At 37.6% G+C, this 22620-nt stretch overlaps 1 protein-coding gene across 3 annotated transcripts; it reads left to right on the top strand.

Moving 5' to 3' along the window:
- The first annotated feature begins 5843 nt into the window (after positions 1-5843).
- On the top strand, positions 5844-21365 carry LOC139122974 (uncharacterized). Of its 3 annotated transcripts, none has more exons than XM_070688899.1 (9): positions 5844-5984; positions 7035-7113; positions 9491-9691; positions 10731-10923; positions 12283-12412; positions 12973-13111; positions 14149-14367; positions 17140-17261; positions 18276-21365. In XM_070688899.1, exons 3-9 carry the CDS (start codon positions 9553-9555, stop codon positions 18450-18452), a joined length of 1119 nt encoding a protein of 372 aa, XP_070545000.1. In that variant the 5' UTR covers positions 5844-5984; positions 7035-7113; positions 9491-9552; the 3' UTR covers positions 18453-21365. The 3 variants fall into 3 exon arrangements, with proteins under 3 accessions (XP_070545000.1, XP_070545002.1, XP_070545001.1); XM_070688901.1 differs by having other exon boundaries at positions 7035-7156; XM_070688900.1 differs by lacking the exon at positions 5844-5984 and adding an exon at positions 6047-6518.
- Positions 21366-22620: the final 1255 nt, after the last annotated feature.

Raw genomic sequence — 22620 nt, 5'->3', positions numbered from 1 at the left:
ATTCCGAGGACCAATTTATTTGTTCCGAGCTGCCTGGCCATTACAAATAATTTGGGATCTGAAATCACTTTTCTTTCTTGCCATGGATGTGAGTGAGAAATAATACCAGACTGACAAAAAAAATTCGCGCCTCGGAAATGTCGCCACTTATCGCGGAATGAAAATTGTTACATTTCTAGTATCAGGCCATAGGAAGTAAATTCTTTGTAATGCATCTATTCACAATTCGGTTCTAGGGCAACACATACAGAAAATTAAACAATGCCTACTTAAACGCAATGTGTAAGGAAAGATTTGACTTACAAAAGCGTGGAAGTGTTGTGTATTTAAATGCCGTGTATTTTTCATGAAATCTTTAAAAAGAAAAAGACGTACGACAATGGACTTAGCTTACTTTGCCGTTTCGGTTCAACCGAGGTCACGACCACAGAGAACGACATTCCGCTAACATTTTACGCGAGAATTTCAGCGGGAAAAACACGTCGGTGCGTTGACTTATTTTCAAGAATCGATCTAATAGGAATATTTTTGGATGAGTTTGTGTTCTGCAGCTCTCAATAATTGTGTATCTCCTAATATCATGAACATATTCTATGACTTGCACCTGCAGCATGATAGTCGCTCCATATGCATTTGATCCAGCGTGACTATGAAAAGTTTCCTAGGACTATTATCGTGTTCACCACAATAAAATAATTTTAAACGGCATTGAAAACGATTCTGAAAATTGTGCTTTTATCGGCGGTTGAACTAATCTGAAGTGTGAGAAGGGCATGGCATTCTATGAAAAAGTAACAAGGCGTGTCGAGTTTCAACGAACTGAAGTTCATCGCCCAGTTCATCTGTGCTGTCAACGATCCGAAACTTACTTTTAAACTATCCATCCTAATCATAACATAAAAAGTTAATATAGCGAGTTGTTGTGAAATCTGTCTTGTGTTCATATTATAACTCATCCGTGTTCAGTCATATCATTTCGAAAGCTTCGATCTGCAGTGCGCTGTGCAACGGCTAATGTTGGATGGGAAATGGACTATTCTGACGTTGGTGGCGCTTTACCAGATGTAAGATGAAATAACGGCATTATTTTTATTTTTATTTTTTTTTATTTTTTTTTATTTTTTATTTTTATTTGATACACAGATCAACGGGCAAACCCACTAACAGATCTGCGAAACAAAAAAGTCACACAAACACAAGACAAATAAACAAGACAACCATAAAAGTAGCACGATACATTAAATTGAAAAAAAACATACACGTATCAAAAAGGAGAACTGTTAAAATGACTGGATAAAATAGTTTTAAAACTACACAGCGTAGAAAAAATATCTATATTACATTTAAAAGAGATATCATTAAAAACAGACATGCATCTGGGCACTGTCGAGAATTTTCTGCAATTAACAGAACACAAGTCTGGTTTAAAAAGGGGTTTCCTGCGTAAATTTCTACTGGGGGGATAAAAGCAGATTTGATTTACAATATCTGGAGCATCATAATGTGAATGAATTATTTTGTACAAAAAGCACATGTCAAGGGTTAGTCTTCTATTGTGTAACTTAGGAATGTTCAGAATTCTGCAATAAAATGGGTAGCAGGATTTACTGCAGTGAACATTGAGTTTGCGACAAATGTATTTCACAAATTTAATTTGTACTCTCTCGATTTTTCCTGACCGGCCCTGCTGGTGGGGTGACCACACAACAGAGCCATACTCTAGAATAGATCTTACATAAACAAAATAAAGAGAAATAATTGCTGAATGTCATTGAATGGCTGGCAGAGACGCTTAATAAGAGATTTGAAGGCTCTAGAAACAATGTTATTGATGTGAAAAGAATAATTAAGGTTGGAAGTAAAGTAAATGCCCAAATCCTTGACAGCAGAGACCCGTTGAAGAGGGGTACCATTGATGGAGTAATCAAGAGAGGAAATGATTCTTTCTTAAGTGTAAAACTGATAAATTTACATTTACTGATATTAGGTGACAGTTTCCAGTTGTTACACCATTGTGCAAATTTGTCAAGATCTTGCTGTAACATGACACAGTCAGCGAGGGATGTGATGGTGCTATAGATCTTGGCATCGTCGGCATACAAGCTGAGCTTTGCAGAAATATCTAACAGTGAAATATCGTTAATAAACTTAACAAAAAGTAGTGGCCCCAAGAGTGAACCCTGGGGCACACCTGACGAAGCAATGTACCATTTTGACGAGCAACTACCAAACACTACCCTCTGTCGTCTAAGATGAAGATAAGAATCCAGCCAACTGTGCAGATTACCACATATACCGAATTTGGCGGCTTTGTACAGGAGAAGTGTGTGACAGACACTGTCAAAAGCCTTGCTGAAGTCCGTGTAAATTGAATCTACCTGTTGTTTATTGTTCAGTGAAACAGAGATGAAATCTGTATAATCCACTAAGTTAGTTGTAGTGGATCTGTTTTTGACAAATCCGTGCTGGTCGATGGAAATATTTGGTTTAATATGTTGATAGATATGAGGAACAATAACTGCCTCGAAGATCTTAGCAAAAAGAGGCAACAAGGAGATTGGGCGGTAATTTTCAACTGCTGATTGACCACCAGATTTAAACACCGGGGACAACATGGGCCTGTTTAAACTGAGAAGGAAACTGACCAAGACAAATGGATTTTTGGAATAAAATTTGGAGGGGAACAACAAGAACATCGGTACAGTGTTTAATGATGCAGGCGGAGATACCGTCCGGGCCACTCGCTTTGTTCAAGTCTAGAGAAGCGATGACTTTCTTAATACTGTCCGGACATATATTAACATGTGATAATTGTCCAAAACATGGATAATTAAGCTCGGGCAGATTAGGATCATTGTTTTCAGTGAACACAGAGGCAAAAAAATCTGCAAACATTTGAGCAGCCTCGGAACTGGAGTTAGAATGCTTACCGTTAAATTCAAAGTTCAAAGAATTCAGAGTTAATTTACGTTTTGATTTCACATAACCCCAGAAGCGTTTGCTGTTATCGTGGATGGAGGACTGGACATCTGAGAGATGTCCAGTCAAGAAGTTCAAGAAGTTCACGGCTTTTATTCCATAAACAAATACATCTAGATACTCTTTTAGCATTCATTCTAACTACTAGCGAAAATGATACCGAAAATCACGCATTTTTTTATGCCCGCAACCCGCAGCCCGCAACCCGCAAAATAGCGCATCCGTCAAGCACCCGTTTACGTCAAGTTCTGTCGTTCGCCGAAATAAAATAGCTCTTCTCAAGGAGCCATCGAAAATTAAATTTATAGACACAATTATTATTGAAATATGAACATTTGAATAACAGTGTTGAACTCTGTTGATGTCGTTTGCAATGAATGCTGTACTACTAGCGCCATAATAATGATCGTATTGATCAGCTGATACCATGGCATGCAGCTCGCTGATCATGCTGATGTCGATGCATGAACATTCCGTTTTCTTCATCTCTGGCATTTCACCGTGTCGATTTTTTGAATGGCATGATATTTAAAGGTGATGTTTCAAGTTTGATATAGACGGTAGGGATGCAGTTACTTTTCATTTCCTTCGAAAATACATCGTTTTTCATTCAAAATGAACCGTGAAAGTGCTGGTCATTTTTTTGTGCTGAACGTGCGTGTTCAGTGCAGTGCACTGTGCAGTGGTGGAGTGCATGTAATGTGTACAGAGTCCAGGGCCGATCATGCTGGACGACGCTCACTGGCTTCAAACTCAGTTATAATTTCCTTTTTTATTCGTTTTCTACAACTACAAATTCACTGGTATTGCCAAAACTATAAAATAATAGCAATAATGCACCCCCTCCCGGCCCATAATGGACTCAAGCAAACTTTGCACTCCATAATGTACATTATGTCGTGCAAAGTTTGCTTGAGTCCATTATGAGCCGGGAGGGGTGCATTATTGCTTAAATAACTGTAGAAGTTTGAGACTCTGAAAATCTGTCCCAGAGGCGCATTTGTCTGGTAATGGTACAAAGAACAGTGATGACTATAATCATCCCGTCCCTTCGTTTAGACGTTATCACCTTTTTGAATGAGAAAGACGGGTGTAAGATTCTGCTACAAAGAGGGACCTCTAGTATTCACTTTACTTATCTATATCCAGTATATAATATTTATAATGAATCAAGTTAAAGCAAGTCAAGGTGATTTAGACCAATACGTCGAAAGTGTCAGCCCGGACAACGTGATTGCCTGGTTGCAGGCAGTCTTTATAGCCTGGGATAGTTTACAACCTTAGAATTACCAGGCTGTGCGTGGTACGTAACGAGTTGTTTTCGTTCAATGCTTTGCTCATTTATCCTGTTTTGCGTGATAATCACAGTCAAGTCTTTTGGATATACATATAATTAATATATAATATATATATATATATATATATATATATATAATATATATATATATATATATATATGTGTGTGTGTGTGTGTGTGTGTGTGTGTGTGTGTGTTGTGTGTGTGTATGTATGTATGTATGTATGTATGTATGTATGATATAACGGTATTGCAGGTCAGGAAATCCCCAGTGGATTGTGCAACGGATTAATTAGTAACTGAAAAAAAACGTTGAAAAGTAGCAGGCTGACACTCTGGTTAATTCTTGTAGACTTAGATGTATTTCTTGTGTACGACGTTTCACTCTATAGGCAAAGCTTCTTTAGGCACATCTGCAGAGAGTGATGAAATGTTCAGATCTCGGTATTGAATTGCAAGATGCGCAGTATGATGAATGTTTTTCAAACCTTCGAAAATACATAGCTTGTGTAGAAGACTTTGAATATGACATACCTTGTATAGCAGACTTTGAAAATGTAGTGAGTGATGCGAGGATAGAAGTGGATTTGACTGAAGAAAAAATTACATGGCAATCTACAATGAAAGAAGTGTCCATAGCATATAGTAAAGAACGTACATGATATGCTGCGGGATATATCTCGGTTACGGGAAAAACATAATAAAGATATGAGTGAGTTTGAGTATTTAATTTGTTCAAGAACGGTGCTTGTTTGTTGATTTATTTATTTATTTATCTATTTATTTATTTATTTATTTATTTATGCATTTATGCATTTATTATGCATTTGTTTGTGTTTGTTTGTTTGTTTGTTTGTTTTTTTGTTTGTTTGTTTGTTTACCAGGATAGCCAATAAATGTTACCTTACAAAAACAATTTGCATATGAAGTAAAACTCTCTAAAGATAAATAATGCTGTCTGTATATACTCGCCCTTTTTATTTGAAAGGGTGAGCATTCGAGAGTTGTTGACACACATGAATGCTTACTCCTCGTGGCAAAGGAGGGGCATTCCTTGTTTTTTTAATTGGTTAGTATTACCAACTTTTTAAAGTATCCCTTCTTTTAGTATACTTGTAAACAAACAACAAATAAAGAAACAAACACCGTTCTTTTATTGACAAATATGAACAAAAATACAGCTCGTTATTGTTTTTATTGTATAAGGAAACAATCATACTTGACAAATAAACAAACAAATAAACAATCCGTGTGGTTTGCATGAAAAATGGAGAGGTGATAGATTTTGTGAAATCACTTTGGTTTTGTTTCTGATTTGTTTGTGTACTCTTGTTTATAATGGCTGTCTTCATTTGTTTTTTTATTTGTATGGGCGATTTTTAACTCAGTGTAAAGTAATTTAAAATAAATGTAATTAATATTACTAGGTTCCTTGCGGAGCTGAGTACAGTGAAGCCTACAAAGGGAAAACTGCGCAGTGACTGTACGCAAGGGGTCACTAGTTGATCTCCGTACCCATTTCTACCGCTGGCTGCGCTGCTCACGAAAATAGCGTGAGCAGCGCAGCCAGCGGTAGAAACGGATTAGGGGACCGGGGGCACCAGGGGTCAATGTAAGGTCAATGCGTCCTTGCACTTGTGGGACAAAACAACAGACCCTGTGACGAAGCACCAACTCGCCCGTCGTGTGATATATGTAATATGTATATGTGAGTACACCAACGCCGAATTTATCTGACGTATACGTCAATATGAATTAATCCATGTTCATGTACACTTACACTGGGTGGACTTGATTGGGACGCCCCGGTTCATGTGACCGGAGTATGACCGGTTCTTGCCGTCACGTGGTCGGGGTCGTCCGGTGGATTCTCCAATCAAGTGGCCGCCATATTGTATTCGTCGTCTGCCCCGACCAAAATCGATCGGGCTATTCGGGGATCCCCGAATAGATGCGCGCGCAGAATCCCCGACCCAATCAAGTACGAACTTACTTGGCCTGGGTGCACCGGTCTACACCGGTCGTCCCAATCAAGTCCACCTACAGTATTCAATAACTCTACGTAGCTCGCGGGAGTGCAGCCCTAGTCTGACACTCTGACAGTCTTCAAAGCCAAATCCTTGATGATAAATAGCTGCAGTGCTGTAGCGAAAGGTTCTGCCTCGGTATCGGGGTCAGACAGCAAAATCTGCAGCAAAATCTGGTTTTGCCGCCCGACTCACATGAAAAGCAGAATCTTGAAGTACAGTACCGTAGCTAAGTCCTTGACTGACTGACAGTGATACACTCGGAATTTGGTTTCCGCGATGGAGTAGAAAACGACATCCTTTCACCGCATGCAGTAGCTGCAGTACAGTAGCTCGAGGTTTTGCCTGGGTATTTGGGTCGGACGGCAAAACCAGACCCAAATACCCAGGCAAAACCTCGAGCTACTGTACTGCAGCTACGCATGCAGCAAACATTTTAGCCACTTACACGGAAAAAGGTCAACCTCAAGGTCACCATGGGTGTCCGCCGAGACGTTGTAAGATGGTGCATAGAATAATGGGATGTCGTATAAACGTTTACTGGTGATGTAAAAAATACAATCACTTGGAAAAGACCTGCACGATGCAAGCAAATCCATTTTTACCCAAAAACTGAATCATGCCTATTTTAACAAAATGTTGGTCTTTAAGATGCACACATTCATCTAAAATTAGTGTCCATACATTTAATTATTATCAATTTCATGAATTCCCAAATTGTTATATTTCAGTTTATTGTATGGGTGCTTAATGTCCCTGAGTCTTCAATAGAAGAGATCAGGTCACACAGATTTGTAACAAGGACTACAGGTAGGTTGACCTGTTTTCATCCAAATTCATTCTCTGTACACAGGTATGTATATACACTCATGATTGATAACAAGGCTTTCAAACCAAACCATGCTAATGAAGCAGTTAAATTTATCTGCAATTATATTGATGACAGTCAGAATCGCAGGCTTGTGCACATCCTACAAAGTTTCTTTGTATTTAAACAAAAAATTAAATTGTATTTAAACTGATGAGGACAACAGTGTTCAATTGTTCTCCCCAGGATTTTCTGGTGGAGTAGCATCTAATTTGGATAACAATAAATTTAATCGTTATTGTAATGATTTCTATTGTTTACCTAAATTTAAAGAGTGGTGGTCACCACTCTATAGGGCCGTTCACATTAGCCAAAAAAGACTAGGCCCTTGTCCTAGCCAGGTTCGTGGCCGGCCAAAAAAACAGGTGTGAACGGTTCTGGCCGGCCACTGTCCGAACAATTTCTGTCCTAGTCGAGAGGGGTGGTTTGTGGCCGACCCAGGTCTCTGGCCGAGCAGTAAACAGCGTATGTGAACGCGTTTTGTCCGACTCAGGTCCCAGTTGACGCCCTCTGTAGTTGACATGCAGTGTAGTCTTTGACCTATTCGACGATTCAGTATCATTTTAGACATGGCGAGTCGAGGAGTCAACTGGGCTACGGAAGAAATCAAGTGTCTTTTAGGCATTTGGAACGAAGATATGGTGAAAAATCTGTCAGAAACACAAAGCGCCTTCTTGACCGCCAAATTTCCTCACGCTGCTGACGACCACTCCGTCGATTTCGCCTTCGAGGTTCACCAGTTAACTCTTGTATACCAGATACCTCGTTTAAAAGCGATCGATGGGTCAAATTGTCCTGTCTCAATCGCAAAAATCGTAAAAACAACCAGAACAGGACGAACATGGTCCTGTTGTCGAAGACAGCCATTGTGACCTGTATAAGGTCAAAGGTCGGCTAGACCACAGGGCCTCATAAGTGGCTATTTAAGTCAATATTACAGCGTTTTTCTTTCTTTTTCAATGTTACAAATAAACTAGCTGAAGAGCACAACACTTGTGTAGCTGTCTTTTGTGTAGCTTGTATTGGCATGTATAGTGCGCCCTCAACGGAGAATATGATCATATGTAAATGCGACCTTTAGTTCCGTGACCTCTGGCCATGCTAGCCTTCCCTCTCCATATGGCCGGCCATGCGTACAGACGTCGCTGTGTTTACTGACGTCGCTGTGTTTACTGTACTAATTTAGTACAGTAAGCATGGCGAGGACAGGAAGTAGGAATGGCTAGAGGTCACGGAACTAAAGGTCGCATTTACATATGATCACACTCCCTATTGAGGGCGCACTATACATGCCAATACAAGCTACACAAAAGACAGCTACACAAGTGTTGTGCTCTTCAGGCTCAGCTAGTTTATTTGTAACATTGAAAAAGAAAGAAAAACGCTGTAATATTGACTTAAATAGCCACTTATGAGCCCCTGTGGCTAGACGCTACCAAATGATCTAGGCTAGGACAGCGTTGAACGTAATGTGAACGCGGACAAAAGATTAGCTTATCTTCTCACATTCTGCCGGATTAGTTCTGGCCGGCCCTGGGCCTAGATGTGAACCCCATATATAATTGCTCTGGGGAGGGGGGTCCAACAATTTACCAGCCACATGAAGGAGTGGTTGTATACAGCAAGAAGTTTACAGTCATGTACATCAAATCTGATTTGACTGTGTGGATGAATTGTAATTAGGAATGTACAAAGCAGTAAGTTGTTTGTCATAATTTGCCTGAAAACAAAGTTTCAAGCAAATTTAGTGCTCATTAATTTGATGTCTAAACAGCTGAGTATCAATAGAGCAGATCATAATTCCAGGTTTGTTACTAAATATAGCTGCACATGCACAGCATCAGACGCAACTCCGTGAAATTCAGACCAGCTTTGTTGACGTGGCTGTTGTTACCCCCTGTCGTCTGAGCCATAAATTAGTGTGATTTTTTTATCCTTTGTAACACTAGCAGGTTTTACTTTCGTCATCTAAGCGGAAAATGTGGACAAATATTTATATTTGCATATTAATGAAAGAAAAATTGTCATTTGCGATCATTGCTATTATGGTGATTAAAATTCAGCATACTGTTAGTTTTACCAAAACTGTGGTTCTGCCATAAATGTAAAATCTTTGAAGTATGTCATCAGAATATACAATTCAATAATTCAATGAATAAGAACAAGACTCAGTGTTCTCAGGCCAACCCTATACTATATTTTGTAGCTTTGTTACTTCCCAACAGCGGACATAAATAATCTACAATTTACCATTTCACAAGATCTGTCACTATCCTGGTTGATCCCAACTCATAAACTATACTTTTTCATGCATTCCAGTATTTCCGTGTTTTAAGTGGTCAACAGAGACTGTTTGTCCTGAAGACATTACTGCAGACAATATGGGCTGTACATCAAGTTCAACTGCATATGAGGCTCCAGATCCCTTGGCTTTTTTGCCACAAGATGCTACGCCATACAATGGACCACCAGTTGAATATCTGTTCGTTAATGTGCCTGTCACAATGACAGCAAAATACAGTAAGTACACAAAGATATTAAGGTAGAATGCGCCTCGGGGACAGATATTCAGACTCTCAAACCTGTACAATTCTTTTCTGATATACCACTTGTGGGGGGATCATCTTAAAGCTCTTGGTGTAAGAAAACTTATCATTGGCTTAGTTTTTCAAAATTTGAAATCTTATTTTTCTCCCAAGAGTTAACACAGGGATAGAGGCCATTTTGAATTTTAAACATCGGTAAATCTTGGGTTATTTGTTTCTCTAGTACCAAAGTTTGTAACAGTGACCCCCTATTTTTATTCTTGATTTTGAAAGCGAATGGTTGAAAGATTCCTTAAGGAAAGCTTGAGCAAAACTTTAAGACTTTCACTTTCGAGGCGTATACTACCTTAAGGGGCAATTAATAGCAAGATAACAAATGAAACACTCCTTGAAATTGACCACGAATTTGGATAATGTTGATGCATAGTACAGCTTTACAACAAGTTTAAAGTTATAACACCAGTAATACTGCACTCCAAAGTTTGATGTTCATTAAGTGCGTGTCAGTTTTAGAAGCTTGCATATCTATGACAGGAAAATTGTACCGATCAAGACTTAGCTGAATAAAGATGCAGACTTGAATTGCATGCTGAAAATAATGTCACTCATTATTGGCATCTTTCTCAAAGAGGGACTGAAGTAAGTGACAGTGAGCGTCTGTGTGTCTCAACATCTTTCAAGATGATAAAAACTATGCTTAAATTGACTTTTCAAAGTACTTACGAAATTTTTAACTCAAAAGCATTGTCTGAAGAGAAAGTCTTTACCATACAGATTCACAAATCTTACATCAGAGTGCTATTGTTATTGACTTTGTCAGATGTTATTTTCCACCAATCAAACAATAATTACACTTGATGGTACAACTCCTGAGTTTAGACAGTGTGTCTATTTCTTGTATTGCCAACAGTTCAACACAAACTACTGTGTGCGTGATCGTCAAATGTCTCATATTTTTGGTTTCGCTTCAACTGTTTAACACTGATATTGTGTACGAATGATTTATTTTACAGGAGGTTTAATTGGTTATGGTATGAACACAACCACCGATATCGATGCATATTATCCACTGTTAGCTCAGCAATATGCCAACGGCTATCACCTGCTACAGTTTAATATGATTCCAGGGACTTACGATCGGCATGGAGCATTTTCCATGAGCATGACATATGACTTTCAGGGAATATTTGCAAAAAATCAATATGAGTAAGTAATTGTGACAATACTCAATCTATTATCATTTGCTAAGACTTCAAAGAGTTAGGTATAACATTACAATGGAGTAGCATAGTCTAGAGATTAAATTGACCTTTTTCAAGAAGAGCTGATGATTTCACCAAAATAGTACTTCAAAAACCTCTCCTACATTCTGTCTCTTCTGTAGATACCTGTGCCATAAACAGGCATTGCGTCTTAACATAGTGTCAATTTCAGGGATTGCAGAGGAAAATATCATTTTGGTGTGATTGTGACAAAGTATTGCTCATTAAACTGTAGATGATCCAACCTTTAATCATTAACAGAAATCTGATCACTTGTGTACTTTTTTGAAACACTGTGTAGTTCCTATCGAATCAGTTGTTTACATCTATGCCATTATGCATTCTAATGGATCATCAAACAGCCATACATGTATGTACATGTACTATGTTGATAAGCCTTTTCTACCTTAAAGGGAACTAATGTGGCAATGGTTATAATGTACCAATGTTTAGTTAAGTAAAACAACACATGACAGCAAGGGCATGAGATCATGATTTGTAACCTGCCCATGAGATGGTGCTCATGACAGTAAAATCAGTTATGCCTAAGCCAATGGCAAGGGTATTAATTGGCGCCATATGAACCAGCCCAAGGGCAGGTAGCAAATTGTGATCTTGCTTTCATATTAGTTTTATTACATGAAACAAAAATCAGTGTCCGAACTTCTGCATACCCAATATTCAGTATATATAGTAACAGTATAGGATGTACACATGTAGGAATGTCACATGTAGAGAGCGGCTGCTGTAAATCATTGACACAGCTTGAAATTACGGATCAAATAATTTGTAAAAACAAAGAAGGCGTGGTTTGTAGTTAGCCTTGTGTACTTGCTGTCCAAGTGCACTAAAATACATGTATCATGTAATTCAGCTGGAGTTGTTGCGTATATGTCTTGGGGTTGTATGCCTGCCTTTCTAGTGTATGACAATATGATACAGATGTACATGGCATATAATACCAGATAAAGTGAGTACAGAGGTCCTTTGGCAATATTATTGCGGTAGTAGAGTTGTTTCAATATTGCTCATACATACCCCATACCGGTACGTATATACACACACATTCATCAATAGCCTACATGTCTAATCTGTATGCCTGGAAAAGATGCGTTTTAAGTTCAGAGACAACAACCGCTGGCAATATCATGTCATTACAGGAATGAAACTTGACTATGATGTATTCCTTTTTCTGCCATGCTATGTGACTAGTTGTCAGCCAATCACAACACACCCATATAATATATGTGATGTGCTATAAATAGTATAATCCAAATTCCAATATATGGTTATTTCTATCCAGGCAACCCAATGAATGGCAGTTATATGTCATAAAGAGTGCTATAACACCCCAGTTCCTTCAGACCGGAATTCAAATGATGTTCTCAGTTAGCAGAGATGTTGTCACGGATACGTCTCATCTCATTGGACAGGTACGTTATTGCAAAGCGACATAATCGAGTCATCGTATAGGATTATTATTCAGGGTGTCATTTACATTGGATACAGTAATGTGTTAATTCTCCTTCTTTGACAACTACATTCTGCCTCTTTATCGTGTACTTTCTCATCACCTGTATGGACAAAAGAGGCGGGGCGGGGCAAGATACTACCTGAAAAAGGGACGCCTGCTATTTATTTCATGGTGGTACGGTCTTGATATCTACCAGTAATCAAGTGAAAATCCAATGATCTCAGCTTGGTCTGCTCCAAAAATCTTTAGCTCATACCATAGAGTTTGTCTGATGGGCCAGTGAATGTTTATGTTAGGGGGGGGTTCATTGTCCAGAGACTATTTGTGTGGGTCTTAACTGTCCTAGAACCTTATGATAAACATTGAATGTATGCAGGACTAACAAATTTGACAGTGCCACTGGGCGTTTGCTGCATAACACATGTCAACTTGTAATCGTGGTGGGCCTAGAGCAATGAGCTACGGGAAGATATGTGGAATGGAATTACAAAAACATAATTATATGACAATGTATTTCAGATCACGGACATCAGTTCAAGGGGTGGCAGACTTATTTGTTTGGAAGGATCCATGCAGACATCTACATCCTACCATGCAATGGGTAGGCGGGGTCAGCGATTGGCAGCTCTCGGTATGGATGTCGGTGGCCAAACAGGAGGTATGCATCTATACAGAAACTATATTTATCTTAAAGCGATGTTTGACTTTGATCTTGTCTAAATCTCTGTGAAGACTGAATTGTCCAACTGATCAGTCGTAGGACGTAACAGTATTGTTGTTTCCACCATTCGGCTCTTACTCTGAACATCCATGTATGATCATGGTTTGAGTAGCTGGTAATACACAGCTGCATATGGCTGTGTTGTTGTACATTGTGGTCCATCCATGGACCAAGCTAATTCAGTCCTGCATCTTGCAAGAGGATTTCCAATACTTTTCCATCTGTCAAATTAGCTATATATCTCAAACTCAGGGAAGTGTTCTTATTGGTAAACTAATGTTAGTATTAGTGGTTTTGTCCTGGATTCTGATATTCTAGTTGACATTCTTCTCTTGTTCACTGTAGTTCACTTCCACCAGTTCACTCGCTATCACCCGTGCATATATGTCATGAACTGTTCAAAATTTCATGGTTTGGATACCTAATTGTAATGTTTCAAACTTTTCACATTTTCAGAACAAAGTGATTTATAAGATTGTTACAGCTAACTTGCCCCAGTCATTGAAGCCTCAGCATGTACCATTCTGGCATGTAGTAAATTCAGCTAGTAACTCAACAGAGTTCTCTCTTGACCCACCAAAAATGTTATGTACCAATATTACAATGATTAGATGTATGGGAAGACTTTAAGATATTTAAATAAACCCCCAGTTGACTAAAAAGAGTTCCCCACATCAATAAAGAGTTTATTCCTTTTGTACTTACAATTTGTACCATATCTTACATTTGTACCAAGTGAAATTCAAATTGTCATAATTTTGTTGCTAATTTGTCTCATACTATGTACATGCACTTCATAATTCAGTGTGTGACTAAATCCAAGCTATGCATAATCATTTTGCAACGTGTGGGTATAGATATCGAGACTTGTTCATTTATGACAAAAATGAGGAGAATATATGCATACATTTTCTTCCTAATGATAGTTCAATGTAGTTCTTAGTGGATTAATAGTTACATTTATTTTTTCGCAGTTGTTGGTATCGACTTATTATTTCAACTTCCGACAAACCCAAGCCCACCAAGGTATACATATCAGGCTGTGCATATTCCCATAACGTCTACCGTGAGAACTGGATTCATGACCTCTGGCTTTGAAAACAACTTTGACTGGAGCGCGCCTCTTCAATCTTACCTGTCTGCAGGATGGAAGCTTGTAGATGTATTCTATGACAATTCTACGTCCGTATCTGGTAAGCAAATCTCATACATTGGCAGGATTTTGTCCCCAAGGACACCGTCCAGGCAGACTTATAGGTTTGATCATGTCTGTGCGCCTGTCCGTCCATGCGTCCATCCATGCGTTCAAGCAGATATTTAAGAGATGCTTGGAATGATTTTATTCAAACTTGGTACAAGGATTAATCCTTATGTCACACATATGCATGTCTATTTGTTTTGTGATCCAATCCAAAATAGCTGTTTGACATCCATTTTATTAAAACAGCGGGGACTATGTCATTGACAATGACTGTTTGAAAAATAGCTCTATTTGTAGAGCAACTGCACTAAAATTTACTGGCAGGTTTTTGTAGTTGTAAGCAAGAAAAATAACACAAATGATAGACATCATGTCAGTTGTGTATTGTAAATTTAAGGGAGTGACATGAGGGAAAATGCCAAGAGGATTTGACCGGTTAAGAAGGGCTTGACTACGCAGTTTCTGCGTAGTGAAGCTTCATAACGTATTCATGGTGACCCCTGGCCAGCTGTCAATATCTTTGGGGGCTTTTGTCTTTGGCCTGCTTTGCATATGCGTCGTTGGACACGACCTGCCAATCACCCAGGTAGTCAATTAAACTATTAATTGACTGTTTACCGACCCAATTAACACTATCCAGCAGTATCAGTCATATTTTAATCGCGTGGCCCGGGTGGGCACAACGTAGGAACGCGTGTATTTCTATGTGTACGTTTCACTTGTGGTGTTGTTTGTACCATCGTGCGTTTGAAGTCCTTGTTTCACCTACAGCATTACCTTCAAGGTGACAGGCTTACTATTAATGTTCAGTATCATTGCACTGAGTTCTGCCCACGGTGAAAACCACCTGTTTTGCCTACTAATTACTACCCATCGCTGCCCGTCCTGAATGTAGCCTATCTATAGCTACAGTAATCACATAAATCATTTATCAGTTTTGATATATACTCCTAAATTGTAAGTTTGATCAAAATCGAGACCACATTCAAGGGCTATGCAGACTGTCCATGTACGCACACACAGTGACAAGAAGGTGGCAAACACCTACTCACCAAGCACATCGAATCGGCGAAAAGAAGCATAAAAAAGCTAGGCTCATCGCCAAAACAAACGCGCCAAGCGCTAACAAAAACCCATACCAAGCGGCCCTTTTCAAATACTCCAAAAAGAGAACTACCAAAAAACCCCATAAAATGACATAGAACACACAAACACTTAAAAGAAATAACAAAAATCGTACACATAACAAACAACTGAAACACAACATTAAATACAAAATAAACAATCACCGTAACGTAACAGAAAACATGGCCGTGGAAATAAATCAGCTATTTCCAAAGAAAAGCCGACAACAACATGAAATTCAACAACAACCTATCATCGCTCAAACTATGAAACTCCGAAAAATAGTACTAGGCAAAAGCCTTAAAATTCATTCGGACACCAACAAAACCAAACAGAATAAAACCACCTCAGGATTTCAACAAATAAAGTTGTATAATGTGACTACGCTACATCGTGAGACACAAACAATCGCAACACCAATTCAAAGAAAAGTCAAATTGGACTCCACGAACAACAAAAAAACAAAAACTTGAAAGCTATCTGAAGCTGCTAAACTCGCACTTCTAGAGATACCCTTTCAAACAAGGAAACAAAACATGTCGCGTGCCAAAAGAATCGCGATAAACCAGCTTGCAAACAATGGACAAATTTCGGGAAAATAACCCTTCGACAAGGGTCGGTTTTTCGTTATTGTCAACACAAACGATTACGTACTCGAATGCGAAAGGCAATTACGCAACACTCAGTATTATACACAACAAGCCAGAACAAACAGTAACCAAAGTAAACGAACTATTAATCAAATGTAAGAGAACAAGCGCATCAACCAGGATACTTGTAAGTATCTTGATCCAATAAACATAAAATCTGTACCCCGCAGTGGTACTTATTGCCTAAAAATTCACAAACCTCTGCAAAAATCTATAAGACACACCAGTCAAAACAAAATTTACCGAAGTAAAGAAATATAGAACAAACAAACCGAACCACCAAACGGACTCACAACGTGACCAAAATTAATATACTTGCCTCGCTAATCGGAAAGCAAGACCACTAAAATGCATTAAAATAAATTTTCACAAACACAAACTAAGGAAAGAATCTACACTGCGACTGATGAGAAACCACACTCGGGTTTCGAAACGCAAGCGTCAAAGGGCGACTCTATCAACTTTTGTAACAACATAGGTCCGGCTGCGTCTCGCCATAAGCTTTCCCCACACAAACAAAACGTTACCGTACACACTAATCCAAACTTCTCTACAAATATCCAAAGCGAAACAAACATTTCATTAACACAAACAATCGGCTTTTGCTCAAACTTTCATCAAGCATACTTTAAATTATTCTCTTTCAAAATCAAGAAAAAAATTTGGGGGTCACCGTGCAATTTTTGATGCGAGACAAATAAGTTTCCCAATATTTACCGATATTTGAAATTCAAGATGGCCGCAAACTCTATGTTTTCTCAATGGAAGAAAATAAAATTCCTGATTTTAACAAAACAAAGCAGGTGAAAACCTTTGTCACTCCATAAGCTTTAAAGTAAGCGCAAACAAGTGGTAGGCCTAAAAAAATAATGTACAAGTTTGAGAGTCTTATGACAAAGTAGCGTGATAATTTGCTGATTGGATCTCTGTCGACTGTTGTATGTTCCATTAGTCAGTCATTGACCTACTTCATGTATTATCTCTACCAGGTGCATTTTCAAGATCTATCACACAGAACTCTGTGTGGTTCTTTGAGAAGGAAGTACAGAGACTAGAAGATCCAAGACCACAATATCAAGGTGCTGTCATTGAATACTGGCATCAAGTTCAGGTCAGTAACCAGATCCTTTTGTCATAGTCTGTTGCATATTTGTTTAATCCCCATCATGCATACACATGGGTATAAAATCCGCTTGCTGCATGCATAATCAGAACATTTTGTACAATTGAATGTCTATGACTTTGTATATTAATGCGAATCATTACATAATTTTTTTTAATGACTAGCCCAAACATTTGAAATTAATGTATCAGTTATATTCATAGTGGTACTATGCTTTGGTTATAATAAAAAGTCAGACCTTTAGTTAGGTTTTTGCTCCAAATGTGTAATGAATGATTTCCTCAGATATATTGGACAGTGTGATGTCAGTCCCTTGCAGACTTACTGCAGTGGTACACACAACCTTATGATCAAACCAAAATGTTTCAATATTTCATATTTATAGACAGATAACAATTTTTTTTTTTTTCGCTTGATTTCTGTCTGTCAAAAAAAACCAAAGTCTAAAGATATTGTTTGCAGCTACACCCTAGCAAACTGGCTTGTCAACATTACTGTTTTTCACAGCTTGGATAAATACACTGTACCCATATTGACAATCGATAACTCTTCTTTTCCTTGTCTGTTACATTTTGTTCATCCATGGATTATTAGTATAACAAACTCAGAATTTGCCCACTTGTAAAATTTCTTGTTCATTATTTTTGTTCTAAAAATAATCTCAAAAAGCATGATTCTTGGAATTTAGTAATTTCTTGGTATACATTGTATAAAGTTGAGATGCTGCACGCATTGTAACGGTAAATGTGCCATTACAACTGAGCTACCTAACTCCTTTTATATTCATGCATAAAACTTCGCAAGAAACGTGTGACATACATGTACAGAGTAGTGAATAAATGCATGTATTCACATCGTTACTATAGATTATCAATAATTGTTTAATTTGTGGTATACGTGTACTGAACTTCAACAAAAATTTTGAAGACTGTCTTTGTCATTTGACATTTAATTTCTCTCAATTGTTCACGTCTGTCTATATATTCTAATGTTCTGTTTCAGCTTGGCTGGGTTTCTAATTCCAGAGCTACAGCGATAGGAAACTGGAATGACACAGTGACTGAGATGGGACGAAGAGGATGGGAATTGTCCTGTATTGTACAAACCAATGGCGTCCAGCTTACCGGACGTACTGTCAGCCATAAGTTAATGCTCATTTTCCAGAGGAGAATCCTGTAGGATTCCATCAAAAAAATTTCTGTGCTTCTCGTGTGGCAGTGTGTAAACTTTTTCTCATTTCATGTGTTTCCTAGAATCAATGTTGCTGGATTCTGATATGGATATTGCTCACGTGCCTGTACCACATCGTGTTGCCTCTAGCGTCCAGTGACAATTTAGTGTTTGATCACATTACACAGTGATATGTGAACAGTAAAAGTTATACAAAAGATTTCTGTGACGAAAATTTGTGGATATGAGATAATTGTCTAGTGATGTCAGCAGGAGAGAGTGCAAAAATCGTAGTGATGCGGGAATTATGTCAATTGTAGTGATTAAGGAGTGAATCATGTCAAAACGAAATTTTGTATCAATATATTGACTAATATTATTATTATTATTATAAACTTTATTTCGGACTTAAAAGTCCATATAAATGTTGTGAAATGTTATTACAGACTCTTTTTCTTGGAAAGTCTGTATAGGTACTTTTCAGAGCTTTTGTAATATTTGCTTACATCTAATGTGATTATTATAGTCTGTCATGTTAATGTAGGAATGAAATGATAATAGAAGTCTTCTTGTGCTGATGTACTGTATGTTAGGACTGTATAAGAAAGATTCTCAGTATTCAAAGGAACAGGTGAAGTAATATTTTAGTCTTAAATACTGGACTCTGGTTAGTTTTCAACAGTAAAACTGAATTGTACATCATTTTAAGGTAGAACGCACCTCAGGGACAGGTATTGCGACTCTCAAACTTTTACAATTCGTTTCTGATCTCCCACTTGTGGGGGTTCATTTTGAAGCTCTTGGTGTATGAAAACTTTTTATTGTCTTAGTTTTTCTATAATAGAAAATTTTAATTTTTCTGCATAGAGTTAACACAGGGATGGCGGCCATTTTGAATTGCAAATACCAGTAAATCTTGGGTAATGTGTTTCTCTAGTACCAAAATTTGCACAGTAACCCCCAATTTTTATTCTTGATTTTGAAAGAGAATGGTTAAAATATTCCTTGAGGAAATTTTCAGGAAAAGTTTAAGTCTTTCACTTTTGAGGCACATACTACCGTAAACAAACATACTAAAAGGCTGAATATCTTCAATTGAACAAAATATATACAAGAAGCAGTTCTTACTTGTGGATTTGAAAACAAGATGAATGGCATGAGCAGATGCTTCTTGTGATATACAAGAATAACTGGTATGTGTAATTTTATAAAGTCTCAATTTGAGACCAAGTTTCTTGACCAGTATGAATGTTTGATTGGCATTTGATATGCTTTGAATACCTGGTAACACTAATAGTATATTTTCGACAATTCTACAATTTCTATTATGAACAACAAAACTTTACATCATATTTGATGTTTCTGTACTTCACTTGTGACTTGATGATGAACAAATCTCACATGTTATGAAAACACTTCTTGTTTTTCCAGGTTCAAAGATTAGATTTATGACATCCTGAAACGATAGTGTGAGGTGGAATATTTTTGTGCTCACCTTTTTCTATGCTTTTCTTGAGTATGATTTTGTACTTCAGTATTTTACTCTGCATTTTACTCAATCATCTTTTTATCGTCCCAAAAACTGTGATGTTAGTTTAACTTAAAATGTGATGACCAGTTTTAATGGCATTAATATATATACATGTAGGTTAAACACCGAATTCAAACGGACTACTGTACAAATAAACTCATGAGCGCAAACGTACATGTTTGTATTTCCATACACCCATGTTGACACATGGGTTTGTTTGTACCAGCATCACATGATGTCTTGGGCATACTAAGTCTGTAGAACACATAGTGTCCTTTTTTATTCCGGCAGCATAGACCCAGATTTTTAAAAAATTGTGTATCACAAACAACTTGAAATGACTGAGAGTTGAAAGATGACAGGGTGACATTACAAAGAGCAATGCCCTCGGAAGATGCCCTGCAAGAAGCATTCAGGAAAACATGCTCAGGTCAAGTTTTAATGAGAACAAAAAACGAACATGGCCTTGTAACAAAAACTTGCCTATCTTGCCTGTCATAGACATTACAGATTTACATTTGACCTCTAAGGTTTACCTGAATTCAGGTATTTTGACTGATGACAATAACAGTATAAACAACTCAAAAGAGTGGCATTCTTTTAACTTTGAAAATTATCTTGTTTTGAATGACCTAAGAGGTATTGTAACCCCGTTTAGTTGTAATGTGTTGCACACTTTAACCTTCTGTACACTTATTTACTGAAGTAACATATTTATTATGCACATTTGTGTTCAATGATAATTCCATTTACATACGACTCGAGTCAAATGTTGAAGTCATTTCATTTTTATTTGTCAGATATTGTTTTCAAACATTGTGAGTTATTCATTTCCCTGTATGTTACATGTTTCAAGATTTCAGCGTACCGGTCACAAATATTTACCTCTCTTTGCTGTTAGTTTTGGTGTATTTTCTGTTTTTGTTGTATTTGTAAATAACAGTGTATTGGTCCACTCCTAACATGATGTGAAAATGCCTAGTTTGCCAACACAGCCTTTGTATATGTCCAGTATTAATGATAGTTTCTACAGCAATTCATTTGTCTATAATCACATTACATATGTGCAAAATGCATCGTGTTCATTTGTTTATTTATGAAGCTACTTCACTAAGACAAATGAAAACAAAAATTTTTTTGGCAAAAATCAGGGACAAGTATGATCAAACGTCTGTTTTATGTGAAATTTCACTCACAACGATGTATTTTTTCAAAGTTTACATATATTGTAGCTGTACTATACAACAATGGAGTGTATGTAATAAGGTTTTGATAATGTAATAATATCTCAGTATATTATAGATGGCAGGGATTCCTTCTCAGTGTTGTGAAAAATATTTTATCCGATGAAACATTCAGTAAAAATAAAACAAGGGAAGATGTTTTCATAACCAAGTTGTATATTCTGGTTGACAAATGTCTAGATAAAAAACGAATAATATCTGAGACTGCATTAATTATTGAATTTTTTTATCCAATGAAATTCAATATTTTTGCTTTCTCACTGTAATTATTTTACAGGGTCAATGTGCTTTCGTATACATTGACATATCAATGTCATGAGGTCATATCTCCGTTTAGAAATATATTCCATTCTTGGGTTCCAGGAGACATCAGTCAGTGAAACAAGTATTTAATATGATGTAATTACGATGTCTTCTAAGTGTCATCAACAATTCCAAATAAAATGATTGCAGTCAGTATATTGTGTTGAGTCACAACTATGTATTTTTCAGGATATTTATGTTGTTTTTAGACAATTGTTGAAGAGTGATTTTTTTCAATATTTTTTTTCACAAATTTTATTTTTAATGGCCACTACAGTTTCTTAAACCACTTCCCAATTCATGGTAAAGATACACATAGTTGAGCTCATCAGTCCATGTACATGTGTAAAGTGCATCCTCAACGCAAAGACAGGACACAGAGACAAAGATTTGGCTGAAATCCAGGGGTGACGGCACATCCCAGCGTAGTCACCACCTTTGCCCTGAGAGCATTCGCAGATTTGAGTGATCTCAGGGGAGGGCAGCATGTTACCAGGATGCAAGTGTGGGGGTGCCACAACGGGGGCGTCAAAACATGTCTGCAGTTGAAACTTCCAAGAACCTATTTTAGCAATTTATTGCATTTTGGGGGATGTTCAAATCGTAGTTTTAGCAACTGATTTTCACACTTTCAGACGAAGGGAGTTTGATCTATCTCAAGTATGATCAGCTTGGTTTGTCATGCATATAAGTTCGTTCTCTACACCCCATGGGCACACTGTACATTTCATTCAGAGGTTTAGGTCCACTTTACCGTGCGTGACTTTCACCTTGTGTGTAAAAGGGACACATTTCAATAGATCAAAGATACATTTGGCCTTTGTTCAAGTAAGGGGAGTCATTGTACAGAAAAGTGAAAGACATCACAAATTGAATACTGCAACCGATCGTGTGATGCTTCATAACATGAAGTCATAGAGTGTTCATGTTATTCTCTTAACAGGGCATTCTCTTGGTAAAATCCTGAAATTCTTATATTTTGACAATCTGATAGCTTTTTATGAAAATTCAATGACAATTTCTACATCAATTGACCGACATTAAAGTTTTCAACCAGTAAGCGCATAAGCATTCCATGAGATTTAACTGACTTTACGTG

The sequence above is a fragment of the Ptychodera flava genome, chromosome 22 (genome assembly GCF_041260155.1).
Source record: "Ptychodera flava strain L36383 chromosome 22, AS_Pfla_20210202, whole genome shotgun sequence".
Lineage (NCBI taxonomy): Eukaryota > Metazoa > Hemichordata > Enteropneusta > Ptychoderidae > Ptychodera > Ptychodera flava.
Note: the sequence above shows the minus strand (reverse complement) of the source record. Positions and strands in the feature narration are given on the sequence as shown.